The sequence below is a fragment of the Cherax quadricarinatus genome, chromosome 75 (genome assembly GCF_038502225.1).
Source record: "Cherax quadricarinatus isolate ZL_2023a chromosome 75, ASM3850222v1, whole genome shotgun sequence".
In the NCBI taxonomy this organism is placed as follows: domain Eukaryota; kingdom Metazoa; phylum Arthropoda; class Malacostraca; order Decapoda; family Parastacidae; genus Cherax; species Cherax quadricarinatus.
Window position 1 is genome coordinate 18,963,525 of NC_091366.1, and position 23,570 is coordinate 18,987,094.

Here is a 23,570-nt window from a genome sequence, read left to right on the forward strand (position 1 = left end):
GGATCAAAATGGGTGTGAGTACCTGTATTTAAAACATGGAGGGGGTGGGTGGCAAGAAAAGCCTCTAACTGAATTCCACGGGAATCACAGTGAGACCCCCCCAGAGGAAATGGTGGGCAATAAAATCACCAAGTAACAGAATCGGTGGCGGTAATGACGAAACAAGGAAGGCAAAATCCGGAATAGATAATGCCCGAGAAGGAGAGAGATATAAAGAACAGAGCGTATACCACCTATGTAAGTGGATACGGGCTGCTGTGTAATGCAGCGAAGTATGAACAAATAGCTGATGGTACGGAATATCAGTGCGGAGAAGAAGGGCACTTTCATTAAAGGTCCCATCAGGAAAAGGATCTGAAGAATACAATAAATTATAGCCTGAGATGTGAGAAATAACAGCAGAGTGTAATTTTGGTTCCTGTAAGCAAACACCAACAGGGGCAAACTGGGAGAGTAACATCTGAAGCTCACCCCGATTACCCCTGAGGCCGCATATATTCCACTGTAAATAGGCCATGATTGGCAATGATAAAGATACTTGAAATCCGCAGGTAAGGGTTCCTACGGACTAGAAGGGTTAGAAAAGTCCACATGCGGAGGCAGTGGAAAATGTTCAAGCAGCGAAGGAACTGTGCGCTGTGAAGAAAGGAGTTGCGCAGATGGAGCAGAGGAGAGAGAAAGAGCGGAAGGTGGATCAGTGTCCATTGATGGTTTGGTCTCTGCAATATATTCAGAGATTGCTTCAAGTGTTTCAGAATTCAGAGATGTCGTATGGGAGACAATATTGGGAATGGTAGGGGGAGGATGAGTAAAGATTGGAACTGTATTGGACTGTACCAAGGTAGGGGGGGCGAAAGGGTGGAGGGAACTGGAGAAGCGTGGCAGGGGACAGAAGAGGCAGGAACCTGGGAGGTGGCAGAAGAGGAAGAAACTTGGGAGGGAACAGGGGAGGAAGGTACATTACGAGGAGGAGGGTGAACCTCTGCACTTGTAACTGAGCCAGTGAGAGGGGAAGAACTAGGGACAGAGACAGGGAGGGTAAAATGAGGAGGTGGAAGATGGGTAGGAGGTGTTACCGGACCTTTTTTGACTTTTGAGAAGTAGAGGGACGATTGGGAGGAGGTGTCGTACGAGGTCTCGTCGATACTGAGGCTTGTGGGAGAGAACTCGAAGAAGCGAGATTAGACTGAGGCGTTGAAGTAGGGACGTCTGAGCCGAGGACAGCAAAAGGATTAGATACAGGAGTGATTATGGGAGAGGTAACCACAGAGGTGGGTGTAGAAGATGGGATACCAGAAGTGGGGGGACGTTTTGAAACACGGGAATAAGAAACACGTGGGAATCTCCCTTGGAGGCGGAGATGAGAAACTGCCATGGCATAAGGGAGACCTTCTGTCTCTTTGAGGTAACGGATTTCCTGCTCGTTTAAATAGACCTGACAACGGCGAGAGTACGAAGGGTGAGCCTCATGACAGTTAAGGCAAGAGGGAGATCGATTGCAAGACGTATTAGAATGGTCATTGGCACCACAGACTGGGCATTCGGCGATAGATCTGCAATATTTCGCTGGATGGCCAAATCGCCAGCAATTTCTACACTGTTGTGGTGTAGGGATCACCTTTCGAACTTGTAACCGATGTCCTGCTATATAAACTGAGGATGGGAGTTTTCGGCTGTCAAAAGTTAAATGAGCCACATTGCTAGGGTATCGTCTCCGCCCACGGGCAGGAAGAACGTAAGTGTCTACCTTGAGGATTGGGAGATCTTGGAGTTCCAGCTGTTCTAGAATGTCAGTGCCACATGTCTGGAAATTTTGTTGAACTATGGTAAGGGGCAGAATGATGGTACCACTACAAGAATTGAGGGAATGATGTTTTTCAAGAGTGACAGGAACAATATCGATATGGGAAAGACGAGAGAGCTCATGAGCCTGGGTAGCATTCTGTACGGTAATGATGCGCGTACCACTCTTAAGAGCATGAAAAGAAATATCTTTACCAACATGGCATAGGAGTGCCTTGCCAATACTATGGTCAGAAAGATAGGCAGTAGAGGAAGTTGGTCGTAAAGTGAAGAATTTAGTCCACTGTTCAGTCTGAAACTGAGCGTGGAAAGGTAGTGAAGGATGTGTCGATCGTTTCTGAGAAGAACGAGAAGGTGGAGAAGTATCATCAGCAGGTAATTGTCGTTGGCGTTTAGGCGTGGGACCAGAGTTGGTCTGACGTGGAACGGGTCGGCAATTTGAAAATTGCTGCACCATAGAGGGAGAGGCCGGAAGCATAGTCAGAGGAGAGCGAAGGTCAGATAAATCGAAGGAGTCAGTCGAGGCCTCAGTACCTGAAGCGGGTGAGGAAACAGCACCGGCAATAGGTACAGAGGCATGAGGAATGTCTGAAGAGTGGACCAAAGACGAGGCGGGGTCAGAACAGGGTGCGGTATCAAGAAGGGGCCCGGGGGTACCAGGTTCATGGACTAGGGCTGCCATGGTTAGGTTACTTCTTTCTTTTTGTTTTTAAGAAAAAAAAAGAAAGAAGAAAAGAAAATAAAAAGAAAAAAAAGAAAAAAAAGGGGGGACCGGGGAGGTATAGGTCCTAGGAGGAACGAAAGGGCCAGAAATCTCCCTCCACGCCCAAGAGGACCTCAGCACCGCAAGTAGCGCAGATGCAGCATGGAACCCGTGCCATACCCTACCCATCATGCTAGTAAACTAACAATCCGGGATAGCAACCTCACATCTGCCGAGCTACCTCGGTGGACAAAAGAGAGGGCGGCCGGATATCCGCCACAAAGCATACCTCCTTCGGCCACCACCCCCGGAATCCGAAAGGTGGCTTCCAGAGATACACTCGTCGCCCGAAAGACACCCAAAGCTACTCCGGGATACCGGAGAGGGATTGGGACATCCCCAGGCGATCCAGATTCCACGGCAAACTACGCCACCGCTAAGAACCTCAATGGAATGGGATGGACCCCGGTATCCTTTCCTCTACCTAGGAACTAGTGCGCCTGTGGGAGAAATCCCAAAGGACAAAAAGAGGAAGGGCAAAAGGGAGGGGTGGGGAGGGGGAGGAGGAAAGGAAAAAGGGGAGGATGGGGAGGATGGGATAGGGGAGTGGAGATTGGGGGGTAATTAGGTTCGGTCTGAGGAAGAAGACCGATAGGTCTAATTCCTCAGACCAAGAGCCTCTTCACCACGCCAAGGAGCCCCCCTTGAAGAGGCTCTCTACCTCTAATACTCAGCCAGACTGTCATGCCCCTATGGTTAACCTTCCTTTAATATTACATTGCGGTTATTTCCTTTAATAGCTAAATTGGAAATGAACGTCCTTGTATTATTAAGACTAATTCTTATTAACAATTATTATAATTTATGTAACATGGCCATGATAAGTTTAATTGGAGGTATAGTAACCTGCCTGCCGCCCGGTGTGCCGGTGTATAGTTAGCCGTGATGTTCGATGGTTATACCCCCCCTTTCCCCCCCCTTTATGTTCAACTACTCTACTGAGTGTTGGTGAGTCACGTCACGTGACCCACTTTACCTGTATGCTCAAGGTTGAGGGACGAGCAGTGAAGAAGTAGCAGCCAACGAGAACACTCCTGCTCGTCTCTGGTAACTGGCCAAGGTTTATTAGCCGGCCTGGACATATTCTGTTTTATTCTGACTGCTTCCAATTGGGAAACAAGACTTTATACATTAAAGTAATCTCCATTTATATATATGATATATCTAGGATCTCCTCCTAATCGTCTGTTATGAAAGCCTTATGTATATGTTGGATACTATAGAAGAAACATGCATTCTTAACTTATATACGATAATTCGTATATTTCTGGCTTTGTTGTATTATGAAAATACTTAATTAAAATTAGGCGTTCCGGAGGATCACTATTATTACCCTAACCTCTCTGACCAAAATTGTTATGCTCTAAAAAGAAGGAAATAGTTGTTACAATACTTGGAGTGTAACAAGTGGGGGCCTGTGTCCGGGAGCATAACACTGAATTTCCTTTAAAATGAATGTAGAAATGGCAGAGAGGTTTGAAGATATAACAAAGGAGAGATTACAGAATTTGAAGCTTCAATCTTGTTGGCAATTAGCACGAAGCTTGAGTATAAAATACGACAGGCATTTCACTGCCCAGACAGTCAGATGTATGATACAGAATGTCCTTTTTCCAGATGAGCAGGATCCAGAGACTGAGAATGGAGAAGCAGATATTCCTTCCTTTTTGAATTCTTTTCTACAGACACCCGAGGCCGAAACTACGACGCTAACAACCCCTACTGGAGACTACGGACATGACCTTCCCGATACTCGGAAACGCTACGCTGCTACAACGACTCCAATTCCATCTCCAAGGACTATATGGGGAACAGAACTCCATCAGGCTAAAGAAACGGATCCAGGTAAACCCTTTACAGATGTTTTTGAAACAGAACAAGAAGTCCTTTTGGATGATGAACACGTTCCACCTCAAATCTCTTTAGCCCTTTTGACTACTATTCAATCTAAGGAGAATTTTGAACGTCTAGAACGTATTTTATCGCTTCAAACCTCCTTTGTAGAAGCCCAGAGAAAGTTAAAAAGGGAGAATTTTGAACGTGAATCTTTGCTTTATGAACGGGAAGTACTGAGGAAGAAAAGAGAATCGAGTAATATGTATACAATCCCTTCATTTGACCTTGGTAAAGCAGCCTCTTTGATGCCTAAATTTACGGAGGATAATTTAGATTCATTTTTTGAAGCATTCGAAAATCAGGCTAAGGTGATGCAATGGCCTCCTAAATATTGGGCTGCTTTAATACATTCATCTTTAATAGGAAAAGCTCAAACCATAACTGCAAACTTACCTTTTGTACAATATTCTGATTATACTCAGGTAAAAGATTGTCTTCTGAAAGCTTATGATTTATTACCTGTCAGTTACTTGAAGATGTTTAGAACTCTGAAGAAATATCCTCAGCAGTCTTGGGTGGACTTTGCCAGGGAAAAGCTCTCTGCTTTCGAGCGTTGGCGTAGGGCCGCGGGAGCCGCCTCAGTCGAGTCACTTTCCCAGCTGATGTTGCATGAAGACCTTTTTAAATATTTTCCAGAGAGGGTTCATACTTATCTTTTGACATTTCCTACTACTAACTTGTTAGATACTGCTGCCCACGCAGATCACTTTGAAATTTCCCATGCTATAACCACAGAAATGTCTAAGACCCCGGAAAAGAAATCTACCTCCCAAGGTTTTAGTTCAAGATTGACTGCTAGGAAAGCTCCAGCTGGCGAACCTTTGAAGGTGTATTCAGACAAAAAACAGGTGACAAACGGCTCTTTCTCCAGACAGTATCCTAAAGATCAATTACCACTGTGCCTTTTTTGTAAAAAGTTAGGTCATAGACAGTCCCAGTGTTGGCATAAACAGCGGGAAGATAAAACCCAACCAAGAGGGAGATATCCTACCCAGGTAATAAATTCCTCTCGGAAGTATGAAACTCTGGATGATGAATCTCTACCTTTTCAGGCCTCGTCTAGCAGACCGTCTAATAGATGACTTTACCACGACAGTGCTTCAGAAGAAAAGGTCCGAGTAGCTATGGAACCCTACTTTTCCCAGGGGAAGTTCGGACTCTGTAAAGAGAGGTTAGTAAATATCACTACCTTTCGAGATACTGGCAGCTATCTCTCTTTATTAAGATCAAACCTGGTAAAGTTACCTACTAGTAGTGAACCCCAGCTAGACGTATTATTAGAGGCTTACGGAGGCACAATAATAAAGGTCCCTATTATAAGGATTTATGTAGAACTGCCTGGATATGTAGGCTGGATCAATGTGGGACTTTCAGATAAACCTTTTCCCATTGCCGGCGTGGATCTATTAATCGGGAACGAAATTGATCAATTGGAGATACCCAGAGAGCCTCTGGTTTTAGATAATCCTTGTGATGTAAATTATGCCTTAGAAGCCTCTGAGGCAGGGCTAGATTTATTTCCCCTTAATGTGGTCACCAGAGCCATGGCTAAGAACTCTAAAAATGTGGATATTCAACAGCCTTTAGAAATGTCCGATGAATTAGGTTTGAACTTCCTGTTTAGCGAAGCAATTCAGTCGAGACCCACAGGTGACAAAGTTTTATCAGTCCCTGCGGACCTAGCTAGAAAATGTAATAAAGAAGAATTTCTTATAGCTCTAAAGGACGATAAAAGTTTAACCAATAAGGATAAAGAGGAAGGTTACCTTTTAGATGAAGACGGTTTTCTTTGGAAGAGAAATAATGACTAGAGTTCAAAGGGAAACTTGTTAGTGGTGCCATCGTCCTTACGTAGTATGGTATTTGAACTAGCACATGATAATCCACTGGGAGGTCATTTAGGGTCTCGTAAGACAGAGAAAAAGATAAGGAAATATTTTTTTTGGCCTCAGATGAGGACTTGTATTACTGACAAACTACGGAAATGCCACGTTTGTCAAATAATAGGCAAAACGGCGCACAATCCCGCGTCTGCCCCTTTACTTCCAATAAAATGTCCTGAAGAACCTTTTGAAAGATTAGTTATTGATTGTGTAGGACCGTTGCCCCGCCCAAAAAGGGGTAACCAGTATATCTTCACTATCATAGATATGGCAACGCGGTATCCTGATGCTATCCCAATGTCCAAAATTAATTCCAGAAATATAGTAAGAGCTTTAATACGCTTCTTTGCTCAAGTAGGCATACCACGTGAAATTCAATCTGACCAAGGTTCTAATTTTACGTCTAAAGTTTTTAAAGAGGCTATGTCTCGATTAGGAGTAAGACAGATCCTCTCTACAGCATATCATCCCCAGTCACAAGGAGTGCTAGAAAGATTCCACCAAACCCTTAAATCTACTTTACGTGCTTACTGTGAGCAATATTCTCGTGAATGGGACGAAGGTTTACCCTTTCTTCTCTTCGCCCTCCTTGAAGCTGAACAAGAAAGTACTAAATACTCTCCATTTGACCTGATTTTTGGACATCAGGTACGAGGACCCCTAGCCATATTACGAGATTCTTGGATAGGGAAGAGAGGACCTCTTCATCCCAGTCCTCTACTTTGGAAAGAACCTCTCTCCAAATTAAAAAGCTTAGCTGCCGTGAATCTGTCAGAAGCTCAAGCCAAAATGAAGAAATCTTACGACCAAAAGGCTAAATCTCGTTCATTCTCTCCAAAGGAATTAGTGTTAGTTAAAAACTTAATTCCAGGACATTCTTTAAAACCTAGATATTTGGGGCCATATGAAATAGTAGACAAAGAAAATGAGGTGAATTATCTGGTCCGTGAACCAGGACGTCGTAAGAAAATTAAGAGGTATCACATAGATAACTTAAAGAAGTACGAGTCTAGCCTTCTCCCTACTATTATTACCTCTATTCAACCTACATCCACTGAAATAAGGAATGACACTGTAAGGGAAGTAAGAGAATTTAGACTACATAATTCTGAAGTTTTAAAAGAACTAGACCATTTCCTGGAAGTTCTTCCTACCTCCCAAAAATCTCCAATCAAAGAGTTAATCACTAAATATAACTCCATCTTCAAAGATATCCCTACTCCTTGTACATTGGGTTTCCACGATATTGAATTGTTAGAAGATAGTCCAATAAAGCAATCCCCTTACCGGGTCTCTCCTGCTAAGCAAGAATTAATTCAACAAGAAATAAATACATTACTGGAATATAATTTGATAGAACCCAGTTGGACACCTTGGGCCTCTCCCTGTTTATTGGTCCCAAAACCCGATGGTACCGTACGCCTATGCACGGATTACCGTAAAGTAAATTCAGTCACCAAACCAGATGGGTTTCCATTACCCAGGATTGATGATTTAATAGATGCTGTAGCCGGTGCCAACTTTGTGACCAGATTAGACTTGCTGAGAGGGTATTACCAGGTGCCGTTAACTCCTAGGGCCCAAGAGATTTCCGGGTTCGTAGTTAAGAACGGACTATTTACGTATAAGGTTATGCCTTTCGGCTTGTGTAACGCCGCTGCCTCTTTCCAGAGAATTATGAACATTTTAGTCCAACCCTTAGAAGGTGTAGAGGCATACTTAGACGACCTGGTGGTTTTTAGTGATGATTGGCAGTCTCATTTAGAAAGATTGGAGCAACTACTGAAAGCATTGCAGAAATACAATTTCACTGTAAATTTACAAAAATGTGACTTTGGTAAAGCCCAGATTAAATATCTCGGTTTTAAAATAGGGAAGGGACTAGTAGCCCCCGACCAATTAAAGGTCCAAGCTATTTTAAATTTCCCGACGCCACAGGACAGGAAAGCCCTCCAACGATTTTTGGGGATGGCTACTTATTACAGGCGTTTTTGCCCAAACTTTGCTCAAGTTGCCTCCCCCCTGACTAGATTGACCAGTCCTAAATATAAATTTAATTGGGACGAGAATTGTGAACAAGCTTTTAAACGTTTAAAACGTTTCCTTTCCTCTGCCCCAGTATTGCGTGCACCCAATTTCCAAATTCCTTTCACCCTCCATGTTGATGCCAGTGATGCAGCAATAGGTGCTGTCTTATTGCAATCCTTCCAAAACGGTAATATTCTACATCCAATATGTTATTTTTCCTATAAATTGAAAGAATATCAAAGATCTTATTCAACCATAGAAAAAGAAGCCCTGGCTTTAGTGTTGTCCTTAGAACACTTTGACGTATACCTCGGTTATACTCCTCATGTGATAAATATTTACTCAGACCATAATCCTCTAACTTTCATAAATTCTATGAAATCAAAAAATGTTAGAATATTACGCTGGGCTTTAAGGATCCAACCTTACCGGATCTCCATTTTTCACATAAAGGGTTCGAGCAATGTGTTAGCCGATGCTCTCTCTCGCTCCTAATATATGGCCTAACTACGGAAATTCTTTGCAGTCAAGCAGTGTTTCTGGACCAGTTCTAGCAAGTGGATGACTAACCTTGGTATGATGTACCTCCATCCCTATACCAGCTGGTTGGTTTCTTCTACACCATCAGCATCTTAAACGCCGAGATATTTGCTTGTGGGCCGGGGTGTCATGCCCCTATGGTTAACCTTCCTTTAATATTACATTGCGGATATTTCCTTTAATAGCTAAATTGGAAATGAACGTCCTTGTATTATTAAGACTAATTCTTATTAACAATTATTATAATTTATGTAACATGGCCATGATAAGTTTAATTGGAGGTATAGTAACCTGCCTGCCACCCGGTGTGCCGGTGTATAGTTAGCCGTGATGTTCGATGGTTATACCCCCCCTTTCCCCCCCCCTTTATGTTCAACTACTCTACTGAGTGTTGGTGAGTCACGTCACGTGACCCACTTTACCTGTATGCTCAAGGTTGAGGGACAAGCAGTGAAGAAGTAGCAGCCAACGAGAACACTCCTGCTCGTCTCTGGTAACTGGCCAAGGTTTATTAGCCGGCCTGGACATATTCTGTTTTATTCTGACTGCTTCCAATTGGGAAACAAGACTTTATACATTAAAGTAATCTCCATTTATATATATGTTATATCTAGGATCTCCTCCTAATCGTCTGTTATGAAAGCCTTATGTATATGTTGGATACTATAGAAGAAACATGCATTCTTAACTTATATACGATAATTCGTATATTTCTGGCTTTGTTGTATTATGAATATACTTAATTAAAATTAGGCGTTCCGGAGGATCACTATTATTACCCTAACCTCTCTGACCAAAATTGTTATGCTCTAAAAAGAAGGAAATAGTTGTTACAATACTTGGAGTGTAACACAGACGATCAGCCTGAATGTTGTTATTCCCTACGTACACGACAGGTATTGATAAATCCTCAAGTATCATTTGTAACTACCAATTCAGATTTACCTCAAATACAGCACGAGTTAGCCAGTGCAACAGAGTTTGATCCTCCCAGAGATGACACCCATTCTGCATTTGTCAATCTCACCTTAGCAGAGTTGGGGTTAAATGTAAATAACCTGTATAGATGAATAATTACAGTATCAACTTATCAGTATTCAAGAATTTTTTTGTGTGTGTTCACGTTCTCTCCGAATTCTGAGATTTAACAGTCTAGATTTGAGTGCACCAAGTCTGCCTCTTCTGTTAAACACTTCTTTCTTTGCATATATTCCTTCCTCAGAATCCGTAGATCACATGAATACAGTTCAAATGATCAATTTTTTTTTATCACTTCCATTCTGTAATTCCAATGAGTTGTGTTATATCATACCTTGTAATGCATTACAGTTTCATTACAGTTTCATTATAGTAAGATTCATTATAGTCAATTACGTAAGCTTCCGTTCCAATATTCTATTTATGTATGTTATAATGTTCAATTGTTGTGTACTTTGACATTGTATAGAATCAGCCCAAGCCAAACGCCTGCCATCTCTAGTTTGTATTAGCTGTATGTCGGGACGACATACGTTAGCATCGCCGAGCTCTCAGTAGTACCAGTTACCAGTAGTATGACTCACTACCAACCGTCTCTGTGAATCACTGACTGTTATTCACGTTGCTGCTGACCATAGCATGTTTTTGAACGCCGCTTATCCCCTAGACTTCACTGGTGGGGCAGTCTGAGATAGAGAGCAGAGAGGCAGGGTGGCACGGCTTCTTCCCATACTTTCCGTTATAATTATACGTACTAACCAGCCTACGTGAGTGTTCTTACCCCATCCACGTTATCGAACCCCCACATGACAGAAGATCAACATGGATACTCAGCTGAACGAATATTTTACTTAACAAGATGATAAAACTGAGCTAGATAAGTTATCTGACTCAGTAATAATTAGCAGTTCACTCTCTCCTAGTGAAATAAACCATACAACTGCAAAGATACAACTCTTCAAATCATACAAGACCACATACAGGTTATAGTGCCAGTGTCAGATATAAAAGAAACGTGGTTACTAGGGAACCAAGGTGGAAAATAAAGCGTTATGATTAGATTTCACACACAAGATATATACATAAATCAGTGTCTTGCAAGAAAACGTCAAAACCTCCTGTACAGAGTAAGAAAACTGAAACGTGAGAATAATGACAAAATTGACGTGTGCTTCACACTGGATGGAAAAATTCTAGAAAGGAAAACAAATTTAGGCCGTGAAAATGAATTGTCCAGCTTCTTGGGGTGCAAATCTTATAGAGTCTGACTAACATCAGTGACTAAACCTTTATATTACGTTAGTGTATGTTGTTATTCCATAACTGTATTAGTCCCTGTACTATCACTTCTCTGATAGCATCTACTACATCACTGTCTCATGTTTCTCACTCAGTTGATTATGTGACTTAACTTTGTGTTATTATTCCAGAAATTGCCTTGTAAATTATTTTCTAGTAAGTTAACTATTATACCTCACAGCCTGCCGTCCTAACCACCAAGTGTAGACCACTACCCTTCATAGTTAACTATTATACCTCACAGCCTGCCGTCCTAACCACCAAGTGTAGACCACTACCCTTCATAGTTAACTATTATACCTCACAGCCTGCCGTCCTAACCACCAAGTGTAGGCCACTACCCTTCATAGTTAACTATTATACCTCACAGCCTGCGGTCCTAACCACCAAGTGTAGGCCACTACCCTTCATAGTTAACTATTATACCTCACAGCCTGCCGTCCTAACCACCAAGTGTAGACCAAAACCCTTCATAGTTAACTATTATACCTCACAGCCTGCCGTCCTAACCACCAAGTGTAGGCCACTACCCTTCATAGTTAACTATTATACCTCACAGCCTGCTGTCCTAACCACCAAGTGTAGGCCACTACCCTTCATAGTTAACTATTATACCTCACAGCCTGCCGTCCTAACCACCAAGTGTAGACCACTACCCTTCATAGTTAACTATTATACCTCACAGCCTGCCGTCCTAACCACCAAGTGTAGACCACTACCCTTCATAGTTAACTATTATACCTCACAGCCTGCCGTCCTAACCACCAAGTGTAGGCCACTACCCTTCATAGTTAACTATTATACCTCACAGCCTGCGGTCCTAACCACCAAGTGTAGGCCACTACCCTTCATAGTTAACTATTATACCTCACAGCCTGCCGTCCTAACCACCAAGTGTAGACCACTACCCTTCATAGTTAACTATTATACCTCACAGCCTGCCGTCCTAACCACCAAGTGTAGGCCACTACCCTTCATAGTTAACTATTATACCTCACAGCCTGCCATCCTAACCACCAAGTGTAGGCCACTACCCTTCATAGTTAACTATTATACCTCACAGCCTGCCATCCTAACCACCAAGTGTAGGCCACTACCCTTCATAGTTAACCATTATACCTCACAGCCTGCCGTCCTAACCACCAAGTGTGGGCCACTACCCTTCATAGTTAACTATTATACCTCACAGCCTGCCGTCCTAACCACCAAGTGTAGGCCACTACCCTTCATAGTTAACTATTATACCTCACAGCCTGCCGTCCTAACCACCAAGTGTAGGCCACTACCCTTCATAGTTAACTATTATACCTCACAGCCTGCCATCCTAACCACCAAGTGTACGCCACTACCCTTCATAGTTAACTATTATACCTCACAGCCTGCCGTCCTAACCACCAAGTGTAGGCCACTACCCTTCATAGTTAACTATTATACCTCACAGCCTGCCGTCCTAACCACCAAGTGTAGGCCACTACCCTTCATACTTAACTATCATACCTCACAGCCTCCGTCCTAATCACCAAGTGTAGGCCACTACCCTTCATAGTTAACTATTATACCTCACAGCCTGCCGTCCTAACCACCAAGTGTAGGCCACTACCCTTCATAGTTAACTATTATACCTCAGCCTGCCGTCCTAACCACCAAGTGTAGGCCACTACTCTTCATAGTTAACTATTATACCTCACAGCCTGCCGTCCTAACCACCAAGTGTAGGATACTACCCTTCATAGTTAACTATTATACCACACAGCCTGCCGTCCTAACCACCAAGTGTAGGCCACTACCCTTCATAGTTAACTATTATACCTCACAGCCTGTCGTCCTAACCACCAAGTGTAGGCCACTACCCTTCATAGTTAACTATTATACCTCACAGCCTGCCGTCCTAACCACCAAGTGCAGGCCACTACCCTTCATAGTTAACTCTTATACCTCACAGCCTGCCGTCCTAATCACAAAGTGTAGGCCACTACCCTTCATAGTTAACTATTATACCTCACAGCCTGCCGTCCTAACCACCAAGTGTAGACCACTACCCTTCATAGTTAACTATTATACCTCACAGCCTGCCGTCCTAACCACCAAGTGTAGGCCACTACCCTTCATAGTTAACTGTTATACCTCACAGCCTGCCATCCTAACCACCAAGTGTAGGCCACTACAATTCGTAGTTAACTATTATACCTCACAGCCTGCCATCCTAACCACCAAGTGTAGGCCACTACCCTTCAGAGTTAACCATTATACCTCACAGCCTGCCGTCCTAACCACCAAGTGTGGGCCACTACCCTTCATAGTTAACTATTATACCTCACAGCCTGCCGTCCTAACCACCAAGTGTAGGCCACTACCCTTCATAGTTAACTATTATACCTCACAGCCTGCCGTCCTAACCACCAAGTGTAGGCCACTACCCTTCATAGTTAACTATTATACCTCACAGCCTGCCGTCCTAACCACCAAGTGTACGCCACTACCCTTCATAGTTAACTATTATACCTCACAGCCTGCCGTCCTAACCACCAAGTGTAGGCCACTACCCTTCATAGTTAACTATTATACCTCACAGCCTGCCGTCCTAACCACCAAGTGTAGGCCACTACCCTTCATACTTAACTATCATACCTCACAGCCTCCGTCCTAATCACCAAGTGTAGGCCACTACCCTTCATAGTTAACTATTATACCTCACAGCCTGCCGTCCTAACCACCAAGTGTAGGCCACTACCCTTCATAGTTAACTATTATACCTCACAGCCTGCCGTCCTAACCACCAAGTGTAGGATACTACCCTTCATAGTTAACTATTATACCACACAGCCTGCCGTCCTAACCACCAAGTGTAGGCCACTACCCTTCATAGTTAACTATTATACCTCACAGCCTGTCGTCCTAACCACCAAGTGTAGGCCACTACCCTTCATAGTTAACTATTATACCTCACAGCCTGCCTTCCTAACCACCAAGTGCAGGCCACTACCCTTCATAGTTAACTCTTATACGTCACAGCCTGCCGTCCTAACCACCAAGTGTAGGCCACTACCCTTCATAGTTAACTATTATACCTCACAGCCTGCCGTCCTAACCACCAAGTGTAGGCCACTACCCTTCATAGTTAACTGTTATACCTCACAGCCTGCCGTCCTAACCACCAAGTGTAGGCCACTACCCTTCATAGTTAACTATTATACCTCACAGCCTGCCGTCCTAACCACCAAGTGTATGCCACTACCCTTCATAGTTAACTATTATACCTCACAGCCTGCCATCCTAACCACCAAGTGTAAGCCACTACCCTTCATAGTTAACTATTATACCTCACAGCCTGCCGTCCTAACCACCAAGTGCAGGCCACTACCCTTCATAGTTAACTCTTATACCTCACAGCCTGCCGTCCTAACCACCAAGTGTAGGCCACTACCCTTCATAGTTAACTATTATACCTCACAGCCTGCCGTCCTAACCACCAAGTGTAGACCACTACCCTTCATAGTTAACTATTATACCTCACAGCCTGCCGTCCTAACCACCAAGTGTAGGCCACTACCCTTCATAGTTAACTATTATACCTCACAGCCTGCCATCCTAACCACCAAGTGTAGGCCACTACCCTTCGTAGTTAACTATTATACCTCACAGCCTGCCATCCTAACCACCAAGTGTAGGCCACTACCCTTCATAGTTAACCATTATACCTCACAGCCTGCCGTCCTAACCACCAAGTGTGGGCCACTACCCTTCATAGTTAACTATTATACCTCACAGCCTGCCGTCCTAACCACCATGTGTAGGCCACTACCCTTCATAGTTAACTATTATACCTCACAGCCTGTCGTCCTAACCACCAAGTGTAGGCCACTACCCTTCATAGTTAACTATTATACCTCACAGCCTGCCGTCCTAACCACCAAGTGTAGGCCACTACCCTTCATAGTTAACTATTATACCTCACAGCCTGCCATCCTAACCACCAAGTGTACGCCACTACCCTTCATAGTTAACTATTATACCTCACAGCCTGCCGTCCTAACCACCAAGTGTAGGCCACTACCCTTCATAGTTAACTATTATACCTCACAGCCTGCCGTCCTAACCACCAAGTGTAGGCCACTACCCTTCATACTTAACTATCATACCTCACAGCCTCCGTCCTAATCACCAAGAGTAGGCCACTACCCTTCATAGTTAGCTATTATACCTCACAGCCTGCCGTCCTAACCACCAAGTGTAGGCCACTACCCTTCATAGTTAACTATTATACCTCACAGCCTGCCGTCCTAACCACCAAGTGTAGGATACTACCCTTCATAGTTAACTATTATACCACACAGCCTGCCGTCCTAACCACCAAGTGTAGGCCACTACCCTTCATAGTTAACTATTATACCTCACAGCCTGTCGTCCTAACCACCAAGTGTAGGCCACTACCCTTCATAGTTAACTATTATACCTCACAGCCTGCCGTCCTAACCACCAAGTGCAGGCCACTACCCTTCATAGTTAACTCTTATACCTCACAGCCTGCCGTCCTAACCACCAAGTGTAGGCCACTACCCTTCATAGTTAACTATTATACCTCACAGCCTGCCGTCCTAACCACCAAGTGTAGGCCACTACCCTTCATAGTTAACTATTATACCTCACAGCCTGCCGTCCTAACCACCAAGTGTAGGCCACTACCCTTCATAGTTAACTGTTATACCTCACAGCCTGCCGTCCTAACCACCAAGTGTAGGCCACTACCCTTCATAGTTAACTATTATACCTCACAGCCTCTGTCCTAACCACCAAGTGTAGGCCACTACCCTTCATAGTTAACTATTATACCTCACAGCCTGCCGTCCTAACCAGCAAGTGTAGGCCACTACCCTTCATAGTTAACTATTATACCTCACAGCCTGCCGTCCTAACCACCAAGTGTAGGCCACTACCCTTCATAGTTAACTATTATACCTCACAGCCTGCCATCCTAACCACCAAGTGTAAGCCACTACCCTTCATAGTTAACTATTATACCTAACAGCCTGCCGTCCTAACCACCAAGTGTAGGCCACTACCCTTCATAGTTAACTATTATACCTCACAGCCTCTGTCCTAACCACAAAGTGTAGGCCACTACCCTTCATAGTTAACTATTATACCTCACAGCCTGCCGTCCTAACCACCAAGTGTAGGCCACTACCCTTCATAAACTATTATACCTCACAGCCTGCCGTCCTAACCACCAAGTGCAGGTCACTACCCTTCATAGTTAACTATTATACCTCACAGCCTCCGTCCTAACCACCAAGTGTAGGCCACTACCCTTCATAGTTAACTATTATACCTCACAGCCTGCCGTCCTAACCACCAAGTGTAGGCCACTACCCTTCATAGTTAACTATTATACCTCACAGCCTCCGTCCTAACCACCAAGTGTAGGCCACTGCCCTTCATAGTTAACTATTATACCTCACAGCCTGCCATCCTAACCACCAAGTGTAGGCCACTACCCTTCATAGTTAACTATTATACCTCAAAGCCTCCGTCCTAACCACCAAGTGTAGGCCACTACCTTTCATAGTTAACTATTATACCTCACAGCCTGCCGTCCTAACCACCAAGTGTAGGCCACTACCCTTCATAGTTAACTATTATACCTCACAGCCTCTGTCCTAACCACCAAGTGTAGGCCACTACCCTTCATAGTTAACTATTATACCTCAGAGCCTGCCGTCCTAACCACCAAGTGTAGGCCACTACCCTTCATAGTTAACTATTATACCTCACAGCCTGCCATCCTAACCACCAAGTGTAGGCCACTACCCTTCATAGTTAACTATTATACTTCAGCCTGCCGTCCTAACCACCAAGTGTAGGCCACTACCCTTCATAGTTAACTATTATACCTCACAGCCTGCCGTCCTAACCACCAAGTGTAGGATACTACCCTTCATAGTTAACTATTATACCACACAGCCTGCCGTCCTAACCACCAAGTGTAGGCCACTACCCTTCATAGTTAACTATTATACCTCACAGCCTGTCGTCCTAACCACCAAGTGTAGGCCACTACCCTTCATAGTTAACTATTATACCTCACAGCCTGCCGTCCTAACCACCAAGTGCAGGCCACTACCCTTCATAGTTAACTCTTATACCTCACAGCCTGCCGTCCTAACCACCAAGTGTAGGCCACTACCCTTCATAGTTAACTATTATACCTCACAGCCTGCCGTCCTAACAACCAAGTGTAGACCACTACCCTTCATAGTTAACTATTATACCTCACAGCCTGCCGTCCTAACCACCAAGTGTAGGCCACTACCCTTCATAGTTAACTATTATACCTCACAGCCTGCCATCCTAACCACCAAGTGTAGGCCACTACCCTTCGTAGTTAACTATTATACCTCACAGCCTCTGTCCTAACCACCAAGTGTAGGCCACTACCCTTCATAGTTAACTATTATACCTCACAGCCTGCCGTCCTAACCAGCAAGTGTAGGCCACTACCCTTCATAGTTAACTATTATACCTCACAGCCTGCCGTCCTAACCACCAAGTGTAGGCCACTACCCTTCATAGTTAACTATTATACCTCACAGCCTGCCATCCTAACCACCAAGTGTAAGCCACTACCCTTCATAGTTAACTATTATACCTAACAGCCTGCCGTCCTAACCACCAAGTGTAGGCCACTACCCTTCATAGTTAACTATTATACCTCACAGCCTCTGTCCTAACCACAAAGTGTAGGCCACTACCCTTCATAGTTAACTATTATACCTCACAGCCTGCCGTCCTAACCACCAAGTGTAGGCCACTACCCTTCATAAACTATTATACCTCACAGCCTGCCGTCCTAACCACCAAGTGCAGGTCACTACCCTTCATAGTTAACTATTATACCTCACAGCCTCCGTCCTAACCACCAAGTGTAGGCCACTACCCTTCATAGTTAACTATTATACCTCACAGCCTGCCGTCCTAACCACCAAGTGTAGGCCACTACCCTTCATAGTTAACTATTATACCTCACAGCCTCCGTCCTAACCACCAAGTGTAGGCCACTGCCCTTCATAGTTAACTATTATACCTCACAGCCTGCCATCCTAACCACCAAGTGTAGGCCACTACCCTTCATAGTTAACTATTATACCTCAAAGCCTCCGTCCTAACCACCAAGTGTAGGCCACTACCTTTCATAGTTAACTATTATACCTCACAGCCTGCCGTCCTAACCACCAAGTGTAGGCCACTACCCTTCATAGTTAACTATTATACCTCACAGCCTCTGTCCTAACCACCAAGTGTAGGCCACTACCCTTCATAGTTAACTATTATACCTCAGAGCCTGCCGTCCTAACCACCAAGTGTAGGCCACTACCCTTCATAGTTAACTATTATACCTCACAGCCTGCCATCCTAACCACCAAGTGTAGGCCACTACCCTTCATAGTTAACTATTATACTTCAGCCTGCCGTCCTAACCACCAAGTGTAGGCCACTACCCTTCATAGTTAACTATTATACCTCACAGCCTGCCGTCCTAACCACCAAGTGTAGGATACTACCCTTCATAGTTAACTATTATACCACACAGCCTGCCGTCCTAACCACCAAGTGTAGGCCACTACCCTTCATAGTTAACTATTATACCTCACAGCCTGTCGTCCTAACCACCAAGTGTAGGCCACTACCCTTCATAGTTAACTATTATACCTCACAGCCTGCCGTCCTAACCACCAAGTGCAGGCCACTACCCTTCATAGTTAACTCTTATACCTCACAGCCTGCCGTCCTAACCACCAAGTGTAGGCCACTACCCTTCATAGTTAACTATTATACCTCACAGCCTGCCGTCCTAACAACCAAGTGTAGACCACTACCCTTCATAGTTAACTATTATACCTCACAGCCTGCCGTCCTAACCACCAAGTGTAGGCCACTACCCTTCATAGTTAACTATTATACCTCACAGCCTGCCATCCTAACCACCAAGTGTAGGCCACTACCCTTCGTAGTTAACTATTATACCTCACAGCCTGCCATCCTAACCACCAAGTGTAGGCCACTACCCTTCATAGTTAACCATTATACCTCACAGCCTGCCGTCCTAACCACCAAGTGTGGGCCACTACCCTTCATAGTTAACTATTATACCTCACAGCCTGCCGTCCTAACCACCAAGTGTAGGCCACTACCCTTCATAGTTAACTATTATACCTCACAGCCTGCCGTCCTAACCACCAAGTGTAGGCCACTACCCTTCATAGTTAACTATTATACCTCACAGCCTGCCGTCCTAACCACCAAGTGTAGGCCACTACCCTTCATAGTTAACTATTATACCTCACAGCCTGCCATCCTAACCACCAAGTGTACGCCACTACCCTTCATAGTTAACTATTATACCTCACAGCCTGCCGTCCTAACCACCAAGTGTAGGCCACTACCCTTCATAGTTAACTATTATACCTCACATCCTGCCGTCCTAACCACCAAGTGTAGGCCACTACCCTTCATACTTAACTATCATACCTCACAGCCTCCGTCCTAATCACCAAGTGTAGGCCACTACCCTTCATAGTTAACTATTATACCTCACAGCCTGCCGTCCTAACCACCAAGTGTAGGCCACTACCCTTCATAGTTAACTATTATACCTCACAGCCTGCCGTCCTAACCACCAAGTGTAGGATACTACCCTTCATAGTTAACTATTATACCACACAGCCTGCCGTCCTAACCACCAAGTGTAGGCCACTACCCTTCATAGTTAACTATTATACCTCACAGCCTGCCGTCCTAACCACCAAGTGTAGGCCACTACCCTTCATAGTTAACTATTATACCTCACAGCCTGCCATCCTAACCACCAAGTGTACGCCACTACCCTTCATAGTTAACTATTATACCTCACAGCCTGCCGTCCTAACCACCAAGTGTAGGCCACTACCCTTCATAGTTAACTATTATACCTCACAGCCTGCCGTCCTAACCACCAAGTGTAGGCCACTACCCTTCATACTTAACTATCATACCTCACAGCCTCCGTCCTAATCACCAAGTGTAGGCCACTACCCTTCATAGTTAACTATTATACCTCACAGCCTGCCGTCCTAACCACCAAGTTTAGGCCACTACCCTTCATAGTTAACTATTATACCTCACAGCCTGCCGTCCTAACCACCAAGTGTAGGATACTACCCTTCATAGTTAACTATTATACCACACAGCCTGCCGTCCTAACCACCAAGTGTAGGCCACTACCCTTCATAGTTAACTATTATACCTCACAGCCTGTCGTCCTAACCACCAAGTGTAGGCCACTACCCTTCATAGTTAACTATTATACCTCACAGCCTGCCGTCCTAACCACCAAGTGCAGGCCACTACCCTTCATAGTTAACTCTTATACCTCACAGCCTGCCGTCCTAACCACCAAGTGTAGGCCACTACCCTTCATAGTTAACTATTATACCCCACAGCCTGCCGTCCTAACCACCAAGTGTAGGCCACTACCCTTCATAGTTAACTATTATACCTCACAGCCTGCCGTCCTAACCACCAAGTGTAGGCCACTACCCTTCATAGTTAACTGTTATACCTCACAGCCTGCCGTCCTAACCACCAAGTGTAGGCCACTACCCTTCATAGTTAACTATTATACCTCACAGCCTCTGTCCTAACCACCAAGTGTAGGCCACTACCCTTCATAGTTAACTATTATACCTCACAGCCTGCCGTCCTAACCAGCAAGTGTAGGCCACTACCCTTCATAGTTAACTATTATACCTCACAGCCTGCCGTCCTAACCACCAAGTGTAGGCCACTACCCTTCATAGTTAACTATTATACCTCACAGCCTGCCATCCTAACCACCAAGTGTAAGCCACTACCCTTCATAGTTAACTATTATACCTCACAGCCTGCTGTCCTAACCACCAAGTGTAGGCCACTACCCTTCATAGTTAACTATTATACCTCACAGCCTCTGTCCTAACCACCAAGTGTAGGCCACTACCCTTCATAGTTAACTATTATACCTCACAGCCTGCCGTCCTAACCACCAAGTGTAGGCCACTACCCTTCATAAACTATTATACCTCACAGCCTGCCGTCCTAACCACCAAGTGCAGGTCACTACCCTTCATAGTTAACTATTATACCTCACAGCCTCCGTCCTAACCACCAAGTGTAGGCCACTACCCTTCATAGTTAACTATTATACCTCACAGCCTGCCATCCTAACCACCAAGTGTAGGCCACTACCCTTCATAGTTAACTATTATACCTCAAAGCCTCCGTCCTAACCACCAAGTGTAGGCCACTACCTTTCATAGTTAACTATTATACCTCACAGCCTGCCGTCCTAACCACCAAGTGTAGGCCACTACCCTTCATAGTTAACTATTATACCTCACAGCCTCTGTCCTAACCACCAAGTGTAGGCCACTACCCTTCATAGTTAACTATTATACCTCACAGCCTGCCGTCCTAACCACCAAGTGTAGGCCACTACCCTTCATAGTTAACTATTATACCTCACAGCCTGCCATCCTAACCACCAAGTGTAGGCCACTACCCTTCATAGTTAACTATTATACCTCACAGCCTGCCGTCCTAACCACCAAGTGTAGGCCACTACCCTTCATAGTTAACTATTATACCTCACAGCCTCCGTCCTAACCACCAAGTGTAGGCCACTACCTTTCATAGTTAACTATTATACCTCACAGCCTGCCGTCCTAACCACCAAGTGCAGGCCACTACCCTTCATAGTTAACTCTTATACCTCACAGCCTGCCGTCCTAACCACCAAGTGTAGGCCACTACCCTTCATAGTTAACTATTATACCTCACAGCCTGCCGTCCTAACCACCAAGTGTAGGCCACTACCCTTCATAATTAACTATTATACCTCACAGCCTGCCGTCCTAACCACCAAGTGTAGGCCACTACCCTTCATAGTTAACTATTATACCTCACAGCCTGCCGTCCTAACCACCAAGTGTAGGCCACTACCCTTCATAGTTAACTATTATACCTCACAGCCTGCCGTCCTAACCACCAAGTGTAGGCCACTACCCTTCATAGTTAACTATTATACTTCACAGCCTGCCGTCCTAACCACCAAGTGTAGGCCACTACCCTTCATAGTTAACTATTATACCTCACAGCCTGCCGTCCTAACCACCAAGTGTAGGCCACTACCCTTCATAGTTAACTATTATACCTCACAGCCTCTGTCCTAACCACCAAGTGTAGGCCACTACCCTTCATAGTTAACTATTATACCTCACAGCCTGCCGTCCTAACCACCAAGTGTAGGCCACTACCCTTCATAGTTAACTATTATACCTCACAGCCTGCCGTCCTAACCACCAAGTGTAGGCCACTACCCTTCATAGTTAACTATTATACCTCACAGCCTCCGTCCTAACCACCAAGTGTAGGCCACTTCCCTTCATAGTTAACTATTATACCTCAGAGCCTGCCGTCCTAACCACAAAGTGTAGGCCACTACCCTTCATAGTTAACTATTATACCTCACAGCCTCTGTCCTAACCACCAAGTGTAGGACATTACTCTTCATAGTTAACTATTATACATCACAGCCTGCCGTCCTAACCAGCAAGTGTAGGCCACTACCCTTCATAGTTAACTATTATACCTCACAGCCTGGCGTCCTAACCACCAAGTGTAAGCCACTACCCTTCATAGTTAACTATTATACCTCACAGCCTGCCTTCCTAACCACCAAGTGTAGGCCAATACCCTTCATAGTTAACTATTATACCTCACAGCCTCTGTCCTAACCACCAAGTGTAGGCCACTACCCTTCATAGTTAACTATTATACCTCACAGCCTGCCGTCCTAACCACCAAGTGTAGGCCACTACCCTTCATAAACTATTATACCTCACAGCCTGCCGTCCTAACCACCAAGTGCAGGTCACTACCCTTCATAGTTAACTATTATACCTCACAGCCTCAGTCCTAACCACCAAGTGTAGGCCACTACCCTTCATAGTTAACTATTATACCTCACAGCCTGCCGTCCTAACCACCAAGTGTAGGCCACTACCCTTCATAGTTAACTATTATACCTCACAGCCTGCCGTCCTAACCACCAAGTGTAGGCCACTACCCTTCATAGTTAACTATTATACCTCACAGCCTCCGTCCTAACCACCAAGTGTAGGCCACTACCCTTCATAGTTAACTATTATACCTCACAGCCTGCCGTCCTAACCACCAAGTGTAGGCCACTACCCTTCATAGTTAACTATTATACCTCAAAGCCTCCGTCCTAACCACCAAGTGTAGGCCACTACCTTTCATAGTTAACTATTATACCTCACAGCCTGCCGTCCTAACCACCAAGTGTA

At 44.7% G+C, this 23,570-nt stretch overlaps 1 protein-coding gene across 1 annotated transcript; it reads left to right on the forward strand.

The window, feature by feature from the left end:
• Positions 1-3,764: 3,764 nt before the first annotated feature.
• LOC138854938 (uncharacterized) lies at positions 3,765-9,636 on the forward strand. Its single transcript, XM_070101083.1, has 2 exons — positions 3,765-5,633; positions 8,900-9,636. Exon 1 carries the CDS (start codon positions 4,018-4,020, stop codon positions 5,542-5,544), a length of 1,527 nt encoding a protein of 508 aa, XP_069957184.1. The 5' UTR covers positions 3,765-4,017; the 3' UTR covers positions 5,545-5,633; positions 8,900-9,636.
• The last annotated feature ends 13,934 nt before the right edge of the window (positions 9,637-23,570 follow it).